Raw genomic sequence first — 18,872 nt, 5'->3', positions numbered from 1 at the left:
AATGTTTTTTGAATTTCGAACATTACTCCGTTCCAGAAATGTTGTATGAAAACGCGTGCTGGAGTTTGAAAGGATCTCTTATCGTTCTTAGCATAGGGGTTACCATAAGACGCTCCCTAGACGGTAAATTAGATAAATTGACTTTATTGACATTTAGGATGAATACTGAAGATTCAGCAATGATTTTTAGCGAACAAAATTGTAAGTTGTGACTGAACCTTCTTAGATAATATTTTTGAACAAAAAAAAGATCACTCTGGATGCATTGTAATAGAAAGAATTTGATAGGGTGAGGATAAAATGAACATACCTTGGCGCAGTTAAGAACAGTACAGCGGTGTGGGCGATGGGACACGGAAAGCGCGGTGTCTTCGCCTTCGCCTCGAGGACCTTTCGCGGCCTCCACTTCGGTCTCGCCGAACACGCCGGCGGTCTAACGAATAATATTGCCATTAATGAAATAATCAAAAATTAAGTATATAACAAAGAGGTGTAGTAAAGAATACGTTCAGACCTTTACCTTGAGACCTCCATACTTTTTCCAGTATTGCCAGCATGTGCCGCAAAGTCTGTATTGTAAATGCTGCGGGCCCCATGTGTACCACTGGTTTGAATTTGTCACTGCAAAGGAATCCACTAAATTACTAAAAAGTTTTAGATAATAGAAACACAAATACTGCCAAAATGACGTGCTTTCTGAGGCAACATCAACAGCAGTTTAACATCAAGTTTTGCGTTGTTAATTTACTAAACAGAATCGATGGTATATCAGAAACCTTTAGAAACTATCTACCTGTCTGGCTTTCACGCCAAAACTACAGGACCGATTAAAATGACAATTGGTAGACACGCGTTACTTTTTATCTATATTATTATCTACTTCTTCATTACTTCTTCTACTTATTTACAGAATTTATGAAATACCAGAAATCTATAGAAACTCTGTCTGAATGTAAGGCTTTCAAGCCAAAACTAGAGAACCGATTAAAATGTCAATTGGTGGATGTTGTAAAATGTTTTATGTCAGTATTTAGTTATTTAGTTTTTAGTTAGTAGAATTTAGGCATAATTTTACTTTCCATCAGAGTGGTGGAAAAAGTTTCTATGGGACTCGGATGGATAACCTGGTAATAGCTTGATATATAGAAGTGCTCACCTTGGCAGGAGGCGCAGAGCTGTCCAGCGCTGACGGTGGCAGTGCCATTGGTGCCGCCGTTGAGCACGGCCGGCGTCGTCTTGCCGCTGTTACTGTTGCTCGTTATTAGGGCCGGGTTCGGTTTGTTACTGTAATTGTAATACAAATTGGTGAAAATGTCAACGGTGGGTTGGTAAAAAAAATAATAAGCGGTAAATAAAATTTTGGAGATACTGTGTTGGAATGATTAGCGGTAAAAGCAACAATTTGAGACCTTATTGAACTTGTTTACTTCGTCTAAAATAACATTTAAGTTACTTTTTAGATATTACTAACAGACTTCTAAAAAAAATAAAACCGACTCCCAAAAACACTGAAAAGCAAAAAAAAACTATTCTTAGGTGCATCGGCCTAGAAGTCGGTGTCTAATGGATGTAACTAAGTTTATAACGCCACCGACTTCTAGGCCGATGCACCTAAGAATAGTTTTTTTTTTGCTTTTCAGTGTTTTTGGGAGTCGGTTTTATTTTTTTGTAAAAAGTTTTTTATTTTTAGCTTTTCAGTGACAAGCATAGTTGTCACTATCCGCATGTCATATCCGCAGTGGAAAGTTCTCATCAATACGAACAATATAAGCCCAAGCACGAGGTAGTTTACATATTCAATTGTCGAGTTCCCTCGACCTTCGCTGGTCTCCATCATCAGGTCAGCTTCAAACCTTCACTGTTGCAAAGGTCTCGTCAATACGAACAAAATAAGCCCAAACACGAGGTAGTTTTTTACACATTCATTGTTCAAGTTCCCTCGACCTTCTCTGGTCTTCATCATCAGGTCAGCTCCAAGCCTTCACCATTGCATAGTGTTATCAGACATGCGCCTTAGTGTCAAGTTTTTACCCTACGTATGCCTACGATTTTCGAAAGTTGCCCTCGATTTCTCAGGGTTTCCATCATCAGATCCTGACCTGGTGACTATGGGACCACCTGGGAGGTAAACCCTATCAAACAAAAAAAAAATTTTGCAAATCGGTCGAAGCGTCTCTGAGTAATCGGTGAACATACATAAAAAAAAAAAAAAAAAAAAAAAAAAAAAAAAAAAGATCCCGACGAATTGAGAACCTCCTCCTTTTTGGGAAGTCGGTTAAAAAGGGAGGAAGTCCTCAATTCAGACGTATGTATTTTTTATAAACATTATTTTCTACTGCCACATTCAATACAATTGTTGATTATTTTGGACGTAGTATCTCCTAAATTATCTTACAACATATTTAGCGTTAAATACATCAGGTCTCACAAACAAAAGCTCAAAAGCAACAAAATGTACGTATTCTACGTTAAATTTTATCAGTATCTCAGTAACACGGCAACAGAACAAAAACACGTGTATATAATAAATTGCGGTGGCGGTACAAACACTCACTAGTTGGGAATGTACACTTGCTTCAGCTTGGACTCGGCTTCCACCGCTTTGACGCGCTTCTGCTGCACGTAGCGGTCGGTCGTCTTCCACATGTAGTAGTACTCCACAAGGTTCTTTAGCGTCTTCCATGGCAACTGATCGGGGAAAGTCAATTATGATTGAGTTAATAACAAATAATATTTAGAAAAACTGCATACACATATTTATCTGCTGCGAGGAATTAAATGATACTGTGTTACTTAGTTCACTTAGTTGACAAAGAAAGTGTAATAGTATGTTAATAGGTATAGCAATTCTGATGAAAATATCCTACAGGATGATACCATTAACTATTTGATGCCATTGCAAACCACATAAGGTCACCAGAAAATGGCAAATCTAATAAACTCTCACACACACTACACACTTAATAAATAATATTTAAGGCTGTCTCTTGTATGTCATTAAGACATATTTCAGTGCAATGACTTGATTTCATTATCATTTTATTGAAATTTCAAAATCAAATAATTTATTTGCCAAAAAAGGTTCAGAAAGTTCTCGCTAATCTTACTTGCAGACCTCTTATTGTGCCATAAGTTTGGGCGTGCAGCAACCGGTGCAATTATACCATCCTATTGAAATTATAGCTGTCAAAATGAATACTCACAAAGTCCTGCCGTATATCAGCGAAGTCCTTGCCGTACTTGTCGAGCGCCTCCTCAAAGAGGTTGGCCTCGGAGGCGGACCACTCCTCCATCTCGTCGCGGCACAGCACCGGGCCCGACGCCGGCACGAGCGACGACAGCGCCGACTCTATGCTGTAGCCCGATTTGTGCAGGGTGTCCATCGCGTGGAACTAGATGTAACACAAGTTTTATTAAAATTTATTTAATTGCATAGATGATTCTATCTGAGCAAGTACAACAAGCAAGTGGTAAAGAAAAATTACATAAAAAAAGGTATCGTTGCCCACCATTATCATCTAGGATTTAAGATCCCATTACCGTTTGACAGATTGGCAATGCGTGACAATGCGTCCATAACAAGGACACTCTAAGGGTCTGTAGCGCAATGTTTAGTCACAAAGCCAACAAATACCGATTGTAAAGTTGTGGGAAAGCACCACATCCTATATTTGGTACACATGAAAGAGTCATTCAACTGATGTATTCCATTTTGACGTTACGAAAATCACTCGATTGCCGATCTATCTACTATTCTACATATATCTTTGACCTGAATGGTAAGTGTCAAAAGAATACTCTTTATCTATGATTGATATATGTAATTTCATATGATAAAGGTGTACAGAAATATTATATGTTCTGCCCCTTGACGTGCTGAAGGAGTAAATCTACATACGAGTGTGATGTCTCGGCTGGCGGCGGCGGCGGACATGTGCAGCGAGGGCTGCTTGACGCTGGAGGAGCAGTCGAGCGCCCGCGCGAACGTGCCCACGGAGCGCGACACCACCAGGAACTGGTCGATCTGCCGGTCCGTCAGCCCGTGCTCCGGCGTCCACACCAGCGTCTCCAGCTCCGAGCTGTTGCGACCGTCCTCCGACCCTACAATGTGGGGAACATAATTAGCTTGGTTAATTGGAAAAATCTCATCTACATACATATACAAATGTTTTAAAGCTTAAATTAATTTGCTTGTTTGAAAGCGCTAATCTCAGGGACTACTGGTGCGGTTTGAAAAATTCTTTCATTGTTAGATAGCCCATTCATCGAGGAAGGTTAAAGGCTACTTTTTATCCGGGTTCGTGCAGAGGTTCCTATGGGATAGCGGGTGGAGCCGCTGGCAGAATCTTGATTATGATATTACTTCTTCTGTCATGTATTTACTGTGTACATAAATATGGTTAGCGAAGCTTAAGTTATATGCTAAATAAATATTACTTGGGTGAATATATTCACTCAGCCAGGATACAACTTGTTATAAAAGTTTTTTGTTTGTATATTGAGCAGTCATTGCCAAAAAGTGTAATAATTTTGATGAAATTTTGTATGAACCACATACAAATACTATATTTCAATTAAAATTATATAATTATGATTACATTCATTTATCATTTCATCATCAATTAGTTCTAGTGTGAATACATATTTAAATGACAGCAAATTGATAACTTCCATATCATATAGAACACAAAATATACAGTCATAGTGACTCATTGATTTAATGAAGAATAATACATAATATAAAGTGATACATACCATCTTTTAATAAATTAGTTACTTCAGTCTGATATCTACTTCCAACTCTGATTTCTCCCTTATCTGCTAATAAAGTCTTTTGTGAAGGATCAAATACTAAACAATAAAAAAATGCGTCCTGAAACAAAAGAAAAAATCTTATGAAAACGCGTTATTCAAATATAAAAATAAAAACAGAATTAATAAAAAAAAAATAACGGAGAAGAAACTGAGCCTCAAGGTTTTCTTGTTACTTCTTTTTGTCGATACAGTAAATATTGGTAATGGAAATGTCATAAGATTAAGACATGCTAACATTGCCTAATTGAGACTTTTAGCGTCTACGGCATACCATGTAACCTTGAAACAAAACGGGATGAGTATACCTAATCATTCCTCATGCCAGCCATGTAAGTTATTTGTTGAATTTTATTTCTATACTATAAATAACCTAAAGGCTTGCTGAAGCGTTTTGAAAAATTATTTTATCTTTGGAGTCTACACTATCTCTGGGTGATATAGGCTGTATTTTATTCAGGCACGGAGAGAATTTTACACAAGATATGAGTGAAACCGCGGGAAAACAGCTAGTTCCTAATAAACAAGCGTGACCATGTTTGGTACTTAACATGTCACTCATTAAGTGGTTATTACAATAGGCATGATGACAAATTTTTAAATTCCTTTGTATGATGTAGGTATACGTCTATTTTATATGAAAAATTATTAATTTTAAGAAAATGCGAAGTTTTTTTACCAAATTATTGCATTTTTCTCTGTCCACTTTGAATCCGGTGCGAAAACGCTTGTCAGTGTCATGTCGTCACTTGTGACGTCACGACTGAAATTACAAGACGCAAGTAAACAACGCTCGTACAATAATTAAGTTTAATGTGTTATTAAATATGAATTCGAAAGGGCATAGGTGTTGTGGGGTCCCCCAGTGTAAGAACACATCCAAAACAACTCCTGATAAGTTATTTGTGTACGTTCTTCACAATAAAAAAATACGAAACAAGTGGCTTAAACTTGCAAGGCGAGATTCAAAAGCAATATTGCCCAGGGTACAACTTTATTTTTGTGAAGATCACTTTGATGTAAGTTATTACATAGTTCTCTAGATTCTAGCATAGTTTATAATGTAAATAACTATTTCGAGGTTAGGTTTCATCTCTCATTGTTTTTTAATTAAACTAGTATACTTACATGGAAGTTTTAACATTTCTAAATTCAGCTGAACAAAAATCTTTATTTGATGCCAAAAACTTTCCCAGCATTATGATATCAATTCTAGGCAAATTAGCGCTGTTTGCCTTGATAAATCCGGGCTCCATAACTCGTGTTATAAACAATTAATTAATTAAAAACAAAGATCGCAGTGGAAGTTCACAATAACGAAATGTGACATTCGCGCGCTTTCGCGCGAGTTGTTTTGAGAGATGACGTCACGAGCTCTGATTGGTGTTCAAGATATCATGGCGGATTGCCTTATTTCGTAATTTTATTTTATAAAAATACATATTAATCACATTATTAATAAAGAAAACAATGCGCGTTTTATATTCCAAGCTTCAAGTTTAATTTAATAAATATATTATTTTAATGATTTTTGATTACTGTCATCATGCCTATTGATACAATATAAAGTCCCACGTTGCGACGCTGATGAGGGAACAAAATTAAGTATTAAATATAATGCTGGTATCTGTTCTTGATCTTCCCACGTGAGTTGTATAACAGTTCGCAGTGAAAGAATACATATTAATTGTATTACAGCAAGACTTTAATTATGTTTGTATTTTTTTTGGGCCTAAAGACAAATGCTCGGGCCTATAAGTCAAAAGCTTTCGACCAGAGCAAAAGAGACAAACATTGTTGTAGAGCACACACAAGTAGGAAAGTATAGAAGTCCAATTCCTAAAACTAAGTTAACTACAGTGAGAAAGTCCCTAATTTTATCAAGTGTTTTCCACCTTCAGATATAATTCGTTCGCTGTAGAACGATTTCTCTAGTAAATTAGGTAAAGGTACTACTTTTACGACGGTAAAATAAAAAATGCCAGAGAGATCATCATATCCACAAAGAACTATAGTGCCATTCACTATGGAACTACTACTACGTATATGCCTTCTCAGATTGTAGTGGCGAAATAAACAAACTCGATGTTTTTTTTTGTTTCTGTAAACGGCTTGTAAGGAGTGGACCTTCTACATGTGGAGTAGTGTGTCGTTCGTCCGTGGCCGGTACATACTCACATCCTTATTGAGATAGCTGAGCAGTGACTCCGTCTCGTTGAGCAACGTGACGGTGCACTTGCCGCGGATGTGTGTTGCCGGCAGCGTCTCCACGTGCCGGGATAAGAACAGCTCCCGGTGTTTCGCCTGGTGCCGCTGTTTGGGCGCCAGGCCGTCCGTGCCTGGCAACTCGCTAGATTCCTCCTCCATCGCCGCTGAAACACAATAACACAAAGGTTAGATGTCATTTGAATGATGCTTCATCTGAGGTGTTGATATAAACATAGGAATTCGGGCCTAAGAAATCGTTGCCAACTCAGAATTGTAACAGGCCCGATAGGTCAGTATCTAACCTTTTGCATTTTATCTTCGCTCTGATCTTGCTGATAAGGAAGAACAGAACTGCTAAATGTAATTAATTAACTTGCGAGCGTCATGACATAATTTTTAATATTAGACATAGTTTTCCTTTCGTTCAGTAGCCCCCTTATCTCGAATATACACATTTTTGTCATTTTGAGTAACAACTCGTTTCCTAGTAAAAGTTAAATTAATGCTTTAATTGTGAAATGAATAAATCGATTTCACATAGCGAATTGCAATAAAAGGAGATGGCACGAGTCGTGCATACGCTTATTGTCCGTTGGGTTGGTATGTATGATTTGTGCATAATTGTGTACAGGTAATGTAGATAAGTCTGCACTTGCAATCAACGTTACTATTTCGCAAGGCATCATCTCGTATTTATTTATTAACATGGAGTAGTGTGATGAATCACCACGTTCCATAGACGAGTGTCGAGTGCGGTCGAGCGGCACACTGGTGGGTTTTGCGTAAGAGCGGAAACATGGTTGCCTTGCGAGTACCGATTACCGATGCACTTGGATCACTGTGAGGGGACCTTAATACGGACAGTACTAATAATGACAATAAAATAGGTGATTCAGTAATGGTATAAACCTCACTCGGTATAAACCGCCTGCGATGCTTTCCATCAATATTTATAAATTAAATATTATTGTGGGGCTTGTTTTACTCTTTTTTTAGTGTGCAGTCGGGTATTTTGTTTTTTTAATAATAATTCTTTTATTTATAACTTTTTAGCTGTTTTTATTTAACGAAAATGTTGTAGATGTAGAAGACTATGTATATGTAAGTACCATTTTAAATTATTTCGACGACATTTGGCTTTAGATTACGAGTGATGTTACTCCGCAACATAAATTTACCGCCAATCTGGACTGTTGGTAGTGAAGAAGAAAAAGAATTAGGTGAGTCATTACTGCTGAAGACCGTCAACGACGTGTGCCCTTATGCGTGTGCCCGCATTCGGGCTGTATACTCGAGCATATCCCCCTCCGCACCGCGCCGCGCGCCGCATGCCAGGCCACGCCCTATCTTTTTGCTTGCTAACGCATGAGTTGCTTTGCGTTGACGCAGAATTAACATGTTCCCGTGGGAATTTTGAGAAAAAACGTATCCTATATTAATTATTACTCCCGTGATTGAAATGAATCTAATGATACCGCATACATATTTTTTTAAAGGGAAATTTAGAAAAAATATCCCGTGGGACTTTTAGGATAAAATGTATCCTATGACACTCCCGTAATCAAGACAAATCTAACGATACCTCATACATCAAAATCCATCAAGCCGTTTAGGCTACAGGAGGTCACAAAGGAACAGACATACATACATACTTACATACACTCGAAAAACATTACCCTCCTTCTTTGGCAGTCGGGTAAATAGGTGATTCAGTAATGGTATAAACCTCACGGTTTATCTTGATAGATGTTATGAATGGTGTATGAGTCGTAAAGTTTATATACGACTCCTTCATTCATGTGTTGATTGGAAAGGGTTATTTAGTCACATCTGACGTGGTGTGACTGGAGTATTGCCGCTTGCGAGTTCTCAGCAACCGTCGGTCGGCGGCGAGGGCAGGTGCGTTGCGAAACGTGTCCACGTCAACTTTATGATTTTTATGTGCCGATGTACCTACCTACCGACCGCCATTACGACACGCGTCGTACCTACGCGTATCACACAACATGTCGGCCGTTCCTTTTATTCATTAAGTTTACCCCGCATTGCGATACCCGTTTATTGTTATTCGACAATAAATATCATCCATTTACCCATCTCGAAGTCCTTGGCTAACTGAAGAATATTTACACCTGTCTTTCCAATAAAAATATAAACCGTTTTTGTTATCTTTTTGTTCCTCGAAATACGTCCGGACTTTTGAACTTAAATTGATACCGACCTTTAAAAGCCTAACCCATTTAATATTCCTTTGCAACATCGTGTACGTTCAGTATAAAAAAATTAAAACACATTCACTGTGTCACTAGTTGAAGATCGCTAACTAATCCACAACAAATACTTTTGTAACTATTCCAACTTTTGTCAAATACAAAAGCATTTATTTTGTTTTCTATCTATAGTATTCAAAACGGGGCGTTGTCGAAGGTAAACACAAGGGACAAGCGTCCCCGCGGGCAGACAAAAGCACGACCCCTTTTTTTTTTTTTTTTTTTTTTTTTTTTTTTTAGCGACGTAAAATCATCAAATGACCCCTCCCGCTGTGGGTTAGCAGCGGTGAGGGAGTGTCAGACTCTTACTGACTAAAATCGTCGTGTTCCGTCATAGGCCTTTTATGTACCAGGGCCGCGGTATCTCTTTCGAACAACCCGCAGCCCCGGCAGGCCTTGGCCCTGCTGGGCCCCGCTGGGGTTGCTGACATCTCTTTGAGGAGCGCGTGGAACAACGCGCGCCGTCGACACGGGTCTGTCGTCTAGAAAGACAGAGGGACGATGAGCCACCCGAACTCACCGCCCACAGACCCACGCCTACGGTGGCCGGGAGTCATCTCGCGACACCCGGCGCCCATGGTGTCTACCTGGTCCAGCGCGGCGGCCGGGATGAGAGGTGCGAACTCTCTGGCGTTCCGCCTCCTCCTTCTCGAGCATGACCGCTTCGCAGAAGGAGGCGACGGCATCCCATTCCCTCTCGCCCCGGACCATGGCCTGAACCAGGGCCGGACGCGAGAGGTCGCCGCCGCCCAAAGCCTCGACGAGGACCCGGCGGTGCCCTTCCCATGCGGGGCACACCTGGACTGTGTGGTCCACCGTGTCCTCGGGGCTGTCCGCACAATGGTGACACCCGGGCGCCTCCTCACGACCGATGCGGTGCAGGTACCTCCCGAAACAACCGTGTCCGGTGAGGACCTGCGTCATGCGGTACGTGAGGGCGCCGTGACTCCTCCCGAGCCACTCCTCAAAGAGGGGACTTACCGCCACGATGGTGGCGTGCCCTGCACTGGGTTGCGACAGTCGCTCCCTCCAGGCCACCATGAGATCGCGCCGGAGCTCCGCCCGCTGCGCGACAACTTGCCGCGGCAACGGGGTTTCTCCCCGGCGCTGAGCCTCCTCGCGCCAGTCGTACAGGCGCAAGAAGACCCTCGCCTCCAGATCCCACGGTGGCAGTCCAGCAAGTAGGCCAGCTGCTTCGCGGGAAATCGTGCGGTACCCCCGGATTAGCCTAATGGCTATCACCCTTTGGGGCACGTTCAGGTAGTGTACAGCCCGCGGCCGTACCGAACGTGCCCATACCGGGGCCCCGTAAAGGGCCATGGACCGCAAGACTCCCGCGTAGAGTTTACGGCAGGGGGCGTTTGGGCCTCCCAGGTTGGGCAGGAGCCGCTTGAAGGCAGCACCTGTCTTCTCCAGTTTGGGGCCCAAACGTCGGAAATGTTCGACGAAGTTCCACCGGCCGTCGAGGACGAGTCCTAGGTACTTCATCGCCCTCTCGACGCCGATGGTAACCCCCCCCACCGTGACCTGGGAGCCTGAAGGTGGCGCGTTCCGAAGCCCATGAAAGCACATGGCCTCGGATTTGTGCAAGGCCACCTCCAGGCCCAGCAGCTGGATCCTCTCGATGACTGTCGCAACCCCGCGCGTCATTATGTCGGCCGCCTCCTGGTGCGACCTCCCTTGTGCCAGAACCAGCGTGTCGTCAGCGTAGCAGACCACGCTGACGCCGCTAGGGAGGTCGGCGCGCAGCACCCAGTCGTAGCCGATGTTCCACAAGAGAGGCCCCAGTACCGACCCCTGCGGAACACCGCACGACATTTCTCGCCGGTTCCATTCCCCGTTGTGACCAGGGTAGATGATGGACCTATCCGACAGATAGGCCTCGACCACGCGACGAAGGTAGGTCGGCACCCGGTGATACCGGAGTGCCTCCCTAATGCAACTCCAGGGAAGGGTGTTGAAGGCGTTGGCGATGTCAAGAGACACCGCCAAGACGACCCCCCCCCGGGACACAGCATCCCCCGTCGTGAGAGCTCTCACGCGCATGATGGCGTCCACCGTTGAGCGCCCCTTGCGGAAACCAAACTGGTGGTCCGCAAGGTCCGGCCCTATCCCCCCAAGGTGCGCGACGAGGCGGTGTGCGACAACTCGCTCAAAGAGCTTGCCCACCTCGTCGAGCAACACGATAGGCCGGTATGCGGACGGAGAGTCCGCAGGGCGCCCCGGCTTCCGTATGAGGACCAGTTTCCCTGTCTTCCAACGAAGTGGGAACTGGCCCCTCTCCAAGCATGCGCTGAGAAGCCCTCTAAGTCGAGGCCCGAGAGCCTCAAGGGCCAGGACCCAGGCCTTGCCAGGCAGGCCGTCAGGCCCTGGGGCGGTGTTTTTGGCTTTCAGCCTAGCCACCGCCACTCTCAGGTCCACCCCAGTCACCTCGGGGACATCGTCGTCGTCGGAAGTGTGGTCCGTCGTTGACACCGCGGGTTGCAGAGACATGGGCGGGGGAGAGTGTTCCCCGCGCGAAGGGAACAGAGCGCTCACCACCTCCTCCACCAGCTGAGGCCGAAGACTCTGGGTCAGCGGGGGGGCCCATGGGCGGAGCTTGCCCCGCACCATTTTGTACGGGCGCCCCCACGGGTCCCTGTCCAGAGACCCCAGCAGCTCCGCATTGGCCACCTCCTTGGCCTGGATGATGGCCAATTGGAGGGCGGTCTTCGCAGCTCTGTATCCCTCGTACAGCTCTGCTTCCCTGGCTTCTGCATCCGGAGGGCGGATGCGCAGCCTGCGGTGTCTGGTGTACAGGTGCCTCGCAGCGACGCACGCCTCTCGAAGGGCGGCGATCTCGCGAGACCACCAGTACACCTGGCGTCGGGCGCGTCCTGGCGGGGCTCGGGGCATGGCCACGTCACAAATCTCGGACATGGTCTCCCGGAACCACTCCGCCTCGTCGTTGATGTCGGCGGGCCTGTCCGGTGATGACACCCAGGCCTGCACGACTGAGGCTTCCAGGAGAAGCTCCCGGTCCAGGTGCCTCAGCGCCCAACGTGGACCACTCGGGGTCTGCAGGACCGGCGCGCTAGGGTTCTGGGCGGAGACGTCAAACCGGATGTACCGGTGATCGGAGTAGGTCTCCACCCTCTCCTCCACGCGCCAGTCAAAGACACGCGGCAGCAGAGCGGGGCTGGCGAACGAGATGTCCACCACTGACTCGCCCCGCATCCGTACACACGTGGGGACAGAACCCCGATTGAGGACGACCAGGCCTGCTTCAAGCGCCCAGTCCTCCACCATCCTACCCCGTGCATCTGTGCGTCGGGAACCCCAGGCCAAGTTCTTGGCGTTGAAGTCCCCTAACACTATCACGGGGAGGGAATAACTTCCGACGACGACGGACAACTCCAGGAGGGAGTTGTGGAACTCAGCGAGAGTTCGGCTCGGGGAGAAGTACACCCCCACGACGACTATCTCCCCGAACCGTGCTGCGACGCAACCCCTTCCACTCTTCACCCCTTCGAGGGAAGGAGTACCAGCGGCGGCCGACGATATGATGGTCACTGAGCCGCTAAGGTCCTTAACCCAGTCATCCCTGGGAAGGACAAAGTACGGCTCAGCGACCACGGCGATGTTGATCGACCACTGCGCCATGCTTTGGAGCAACAGATCCTGGGCACGGGCGCAGTGGTTGATGTTCGCCTGGAGGAAGCGTAATGGAGCCAGACTAGCACTCCATCACGTCTTCCTGCTCTTGAGACGCCGAGACGGGCGCTGCGACAGCAGCAGTGGCGACGTTGGCAGCGGCGGCAGCGTTGGAGGCGGCGGCGGCCCCAGGAGCTGCGGTGGTGGCCACTGCGGAGGTGGTGGTGGTGGCGGCGACGGACGGCCGGCCCTTGCCCCTACTCTTGGTCTTGGCGGGTGGGGCACAGGACTTGCTCCCCGCCCGGTGTTCGGCCGGCTTGCCAGCAGCCGCGCATGCAGTGCAGTGCGGCGCGGCACTACAAGCCACGGCCTTGTGACCGGGCTGACCGCAGCGGAAGCAGAGGGCGCTGCGGTCGACCTCCGAGGTGCAACGGACACCCACATGATGCCCGACGTGGCATCGGAAGCACCTCAGCGGTCGGGGGTCAAGCAGCTTGACCTGCGCCGACACCCAGCCAACCAGCAATCTTCGGCCGTCGACGATGCTCTTGGCCGCCGTCACGGGGCAGCTCACCGTGATGGTGCACGTGCCCCTGAAGTCGGGACGTATGGTGCCCGCCTTCACTTCGTCGGCAGAGCACCCACCCGTCCTAGCGACGGCGGCCACCACCTCCTCCGCAGTAACTGAGTCGTCCAGGCCCATGATGCGCAGATCCGCGCACTTGTGGGGCCTGGAGACTCGGGCATCGTCCGCACTTATGGACGCCCTGAGCCTCTCGGCTAGAGCGTCTGCGGCGGGCCCACTGGCCGCTCCTGGGACCTCCAGCATTCGGGCGCCCGTTGCGGTCACCCTGAGCCGGAGGCCGGAGGTGATACCTAGCTCCTGCAGGTTCACCGCCTCCTTTGCTTGGGCGAGCACGTCACGGTACGACACGCCCCTTTTGACCGCGTCCGGCTGTAGTGTGACTACTACAGCCGCGGTCTTGGGGGCGCGGAGCTGCGCCGCGGCGGCTCGCTGTCTGCGCCGCTGTTTTTGGGCCTTCTTTTTGGCCGCTTTGGCCGCCCTCCGTCTCTTTTTGTTTTCCCCCACCACCTGCCACTCGGACTGAGTGGCAGGGGAGGTAGGGGCCGCAGATGGATTCGGCTTCGGAGGGCGTTTCGCCACTGGTGCCGACGACGGAACCGGTGCTGGTGTTGGCACCGGGGTCCTCTGCGCCTGGACCGTTGTTGCGGCCTTGGGCTTTGGCTGTGCAGCCGCCTTCCTGGGCGGCCCGCTCGGCGCCGCCACAGGTGGCTTGTTCGGCGGTCCCCTTCTGGGCGGGGGTGCCGCTGCAGCCGCAGCCGCATAAGAGGCCCTTTGGGCCGCTGGGGGCTTCGGCGCCGCGAGGGGAGGCCGTAGGACCCTGCCCTCCAGGACGGAGAAGCGGGCCTGGAAGGCCGCCATCTCCTGCCGGACCAGGGCCAGTACCTGGCTCTCCACCGGGGAGGGCTGCGGCCGCTGCGAAGTAGTCCCGCTGCGTTCGGCCTCCTGCTCTCTTATCTTCCTCAGGTCCGCCCGTAGACTCCTGTTCTCCTCCAGGAGCGAGTTCAGGGCGGCCGTGAGGCGAGCCACTTCCTCTTGCAGCTTGGCCAGATCGCTCTTTGGAGCCTGGCCGAAGCTTGCTTCGGCTGCCGCAATTATTGTGGCCGAGGCCGAATCAATCGCCTTCCGCTTGCTGGTCCCGAGACGCTTTTGGGACACGCCCTTGAACGCGGCCGCCACCGTCTTGGCGAAATTGGCCCTCCGCTCCTGGTCAGAGCCGACGGCCGCCGAGTCCTCCTCGGAGGAGCTCTGTTGAGCTGCTCCTCCCTTGTCTTTGGGCGCCTCAGCGACCCTCCCCTTCTCCGGCCTCCGGTCGGCCTTTTTGGCCGGGGCCCCGCGGCCGCAGGAGGAAGACCCCAAGTCGTCCTTCTTCCTCTTTAGGAAGGCATCGACTCGGTGGTCCTTCTTACTTTGGGGGACCCTGAGGTCTCCCGCCGCTCCATCGCTGGATGCGGACTCGGAGTCCGAGTCCTCATCCCACTCCCTTAGTTCGTCGTTGTTGTTTTTGTTTGTATTTGTGTTAGAATCCATATAGTTCCCACGATCATGAGAGCAACTGTTCGTCCACCCCGGCAGTGGCCTCATACCGGGGCAAGCCTACATACTGTTGGGGGCGGCTGGCCCCAACAGGGGGGAGCGCTAACGACCGTGTCCCCCACGGCCATTCATCCCCTCGCCGCGCTCCCAGAACTTAGGATTGGGTGGTTTTTTATCTAAGAGGTGTCCTTCCTCTGGGCCGGGCGATCAAGCCAAGCCCTCGGCGGCGGCATTATACATGCCTCCGTCTGCTGTCCAGCCATCCCGGCTCAGCAAACCCGCCGAAAGGTTTGCTCTTCGTTGAACGAAGAGCAAACGAGCACCGCTTTAGTGCGCCTGCACCTCCGCGGGTATGGCCGCATCCTTGCCATGTCCACAAACGTCGACTGGTCAGGAGCGGCCCCTCCCTGGGTCCCTCTTTGTCTGGCCTCTCCCCTGAACCTTTCCGGCATGAGTATCTCTACCGGCAGAGCTTCAGGATCATTGAGGCACGCAAGCCCCACCACGACGACAACGTGGGGACCCCCTCGGTGGGGAAAAGCACGACCCCTGCGGCCCAAAGTCACCCGGGCTTGCGACGCGTCACGCGCCAAGATTCCTTCAATATCAAACATTGATAATTCTCTATTCTTAATAGGTACAAATAATTATTTACATTTCGTTTATATATTTATTTAATGTATAACCCAAATGGTAAACAAATTAGGTTATTATGTAAGACTGTTAAGTTTGTGTTAAGACGGGCGTCGGACGACGCGTCCGTTAGGTAGGGGCGGGTGTTGTGGGGTGGGATTGTATCGGCTACTTATTATTACCATGCAGACACCTCACTAATCACGCAGGAATAATAATAATAAAGGCCATGTTTGGTGAACTAAACGATTTTAGAGCAAATGGGGTGTGCTCTACACGACAGATGTCACGCAGTTTACAACACAAAGCTACCCACAATGCGGGGCGAAAAGTATACTTTTGCTGGAAATACAAATAACACACAAACAATATGCCAATAATCTAGACTGCGATTGCTTGTAAACTCATTAATGGCATTAATAAGATAAATGAATAAAAGAGACCAATGAGGGGAAGACGGTAAAACAAGCGGGCGAATTTAATTCCGTCGCCAATACGGGATGAGAGCGGTGTGAGGCAAAAAGTGGAAACGCGATTGTTTCGCTCTCCAAGAGCTATGGGATAGTGTCGCGTCCCTAACACACAGGGCATCGATGATGCTTCTCAATGTTATTGGATAATTCGAGCATTATGCTTTCCTACAGTTGGTCTGTAGAAACTTTTATTAGTTAAATCGAAGATTTGCGTTAGCTGGAGATTGCAGATATCATTTCACAAAATTGCTCGTCGTATCAATTAAATCTTAGTGTGCATGAAAGTAATAAATAACTTGATAATGATGTGACAAGATACCTGTAATGCAAGATTAGACATTAAGGTTTTTCATCGATACGATAGAACGGTTGCTGACACAGATGTCTACATCACTAAATCGTCGCGACGGCGAGGGCCCGCCATTTACCGCGACGCCCCGGCCCCGGGGCGGCCGCCGAATTGCGGGGGATTTACTTTATGATAATTATTTCGATTGCGATCGTGAGGAAAGAGCCAGGGCGCACTCCAGCCGATCTTAAGGCGACCGATGCGAGGAGCCCGTAAAAATCACAGCTTTACACCAAACGACTTTTTACTGGAAAGCAATTTTCACCGTGATTGCTTGAAATTAGAAAGCAGTATAAAATTCTAATTAAATGTACCCTCGTGGGGGTTGTTTTGACGAAATATCTTGTTAACGCATTTTGAAAAGGTGTACCTACTTAAGCTGACTAAACAATAGTAAACGTTTAAATAAAACATTCTGATGTTCAAGATATGGAACTAAACACGTCCGCACATTAGTTCGGTATCGAGCTTCTCCTATCTAGAACCATGGGTAAAAGGCGACGAAATATACGTTATAGTACTTGTGCATTTTGTCATAACATTCCTAGAAGTAAATGGAATGCGGAATGACGACAGACAACATGCGAGTCGCGTGAATACAAAACAGTTATGATAGTCATACTCATCAGAGTAACAGTAACGTTTTTACCAGATTTAAATGAATCGTCTAGCTCGCCTCTGTTAACATTCAAAGAAATTATACACATTATTATTCGTGCCATGGGGTTGATGATTATAAGAAATATGTTTTAACTTAGGAAAGCTGGTTAAGGCTCTGATACTTGAAGAGGAAAGAAGTAGAAGCACAAAGAACATTCTGATTGATGAAACAGTAAACTGGAGCCTCCGTGAAACAATCCAGTTTAAAATCTGCTAACGTGCAGTCATCCACTTCCTTTCCTAGTTTCAACTTTATTACTGCGGTGCTTTAATTTTTATCAAAGTTTTGAAATTTGGCAACAAGTTGTCAGAAATAACTTCTCCTATAAAACTTGAATCTGCAGTGGAGAATTGAGCTGCTTTTCGGGTGCCTACTGAAAAGGACTGGTGGTAATATATCGATACATGGTACGGTCGCTTCTACATTTTTTATATGAACATGAACCGTGGTCAAAAACTATTCGTAGTTTCGTACCCTTACTCCCTCGGTGGCACTTCAACAAAGCTTGCTTCGGGAAGTCCAGCAGTTGACGTATCTCATGTTTATGAATATATTTATGAGCGAAGCATGCATACACAGAAAAAGCTTTGTTAAGAGTGTATTTCAGGTGTGTTGCAGAATACGAGAACATGGTTTTATGACTTGAATAAATCTTAGTGTGTCTGAGGTAAATATTGAAGACTGGAAATTACTGGAGTGATTTTGTGCGGGCAAACTAGTGTTATAGACCAAGTGCATGAATATTACAGTGGTCTACCTCGTTTGATAGAGTGGACGGGACCTATTTGGCAATTTAATAACATGGGATTATGGATACACGCGTCACTACGCAACTAATTAAAGCGTAGGCAAAGAGAAAATGGCAATCTGTGGAATCCTCCCCCCGCTAGTGGGGGGGGGTGTCGGTTACGTGTGCCCCCTTGGGGTGGTCGGGTGTATGGTTTTTCTGCTCGGGCATCCTTTGCTTACTTATTGATCCAGTCAAATGTGTGGAGGTGGCGCGGTGGGTGGCACGCCCGACCCCGCGCCCCCCGAAGGGGGTACGTCCAAATAAATCTGCCCGCCCGCGAAACACCGCAGTGACAACAGCGGCGGCCGGTAAGATGCGGTCGCACTGTCTCTGTTCAGTACATATCAAGAGAGCCAGAAGCACCGGCAGTCGGCGACAACTGTTCTTTACACTCACCGAAAATAGCAGGAAACATATTAATTGAATTGATTATTTATTGGAAGGCCGTGGGCTCTACCTCTACAAGCAAACCCGACATGCGCACGATCGCTCGATATTTCTCACAATGCAAGCCACGGAGCATCTACTGTCTACATGTCAATAAGTTTCAGCTTATTGACTTGTGTTAATTGTAATTTAATACAATAAAGGAATCCTTGCGAATCTCCTTATATATTTGGATAATGAGCGAAGTCAGCTTGAAGCTGAGATCACAATTGCATAAATTTTGTTTGCAAAGTCTCGATGATAATACATAAGTTGAATTTGAAGAATTAATAAATAGGAATTGCTAATGTAGCGATAACGAACTGATGATGTGACATTATCTTAGTGGGGCACAGGATGAGATTGTTCATGTCACACTGTAGGTATGAAGTTCATGCCCACAATGACCCGTGCTTATTCATATTAGCAATATGATAAAGATTCTACAGAACCATAATACAAACAGCAGGAACTAACTTCTTTGTCTGTTTGAGTGGT

At 47.1% G+C, this 18,872-nt stretch overlaps 1 protein-coding gene across 3 annotated transcripts in view; it reads right to left on the bottom strand.

Moving 5' to 3' along the window:
• LOC124640113 (metastasis-associated protein MTA3) overlaps positions 1 to 18,872 on the bottom strand; it is a 53,108-nt gene that overhangs the window by 3,428 nt on the left and 30,808 nt on the right. For 2 of the 3 annotated variants that reach the window (XM_047177765.1, XM_047177767.1), the window contains exons 4-11: positions 6,991 to 7,184; positions 4,756 to 4,873; positions 3,899 to 4,101; positions 3,204 to 3,392; positions 2,555 to 2,688; positions 1,157 to 1,284; positions 515 to 621; positions 311 to 433 (exon numbers count right to left, since the gene is read on the bottom strand). In XM_047177765.1, coding sequence (XP_047033721.1) covers positions 311 to 433; positions 515 to 621; positions 1,157 to 1,284; positions 2,555 to 2,688; positions 3,204 to 3,392; positions 3,899 to 4,101; positions 4,756 to 4,873; positions 6,991 to 7,184 — 1,196 coding nt within the window. The remainder of the gene's footprint in view (positions 1 to 310; positions 434 to 514; positions 622 to 1,156; positions 1,285 to 2,554; positions 2,689 to 3,203; positions 3,393 to 3,898; positions 4,102 to 4,755; positions 4,874 to 6,990; positions 7,185 to 18,872) is intronic. The other variant, XM_047177766.1, reaches the window with a different exon arrangement.

Source organism: Helicoverpa zea, chromosome 20 (assembly GCF_022581195.2).
Source record: "Helicoverpa zea isolate HzStark_Cry1AcR chromosome 20, ilHelZeax1.1, whole genome shotgun sequence".
NCBI classification, from domain to species: Eukaryota; Metazoa; Arthropoda; class Insecta; order Lepidoptera; family Noctuidae; genus Helicoverpa; species Helicoverpa zea.
This window is presented reverse-complemented; position numbering and strand designations above follow the sequence as displayed.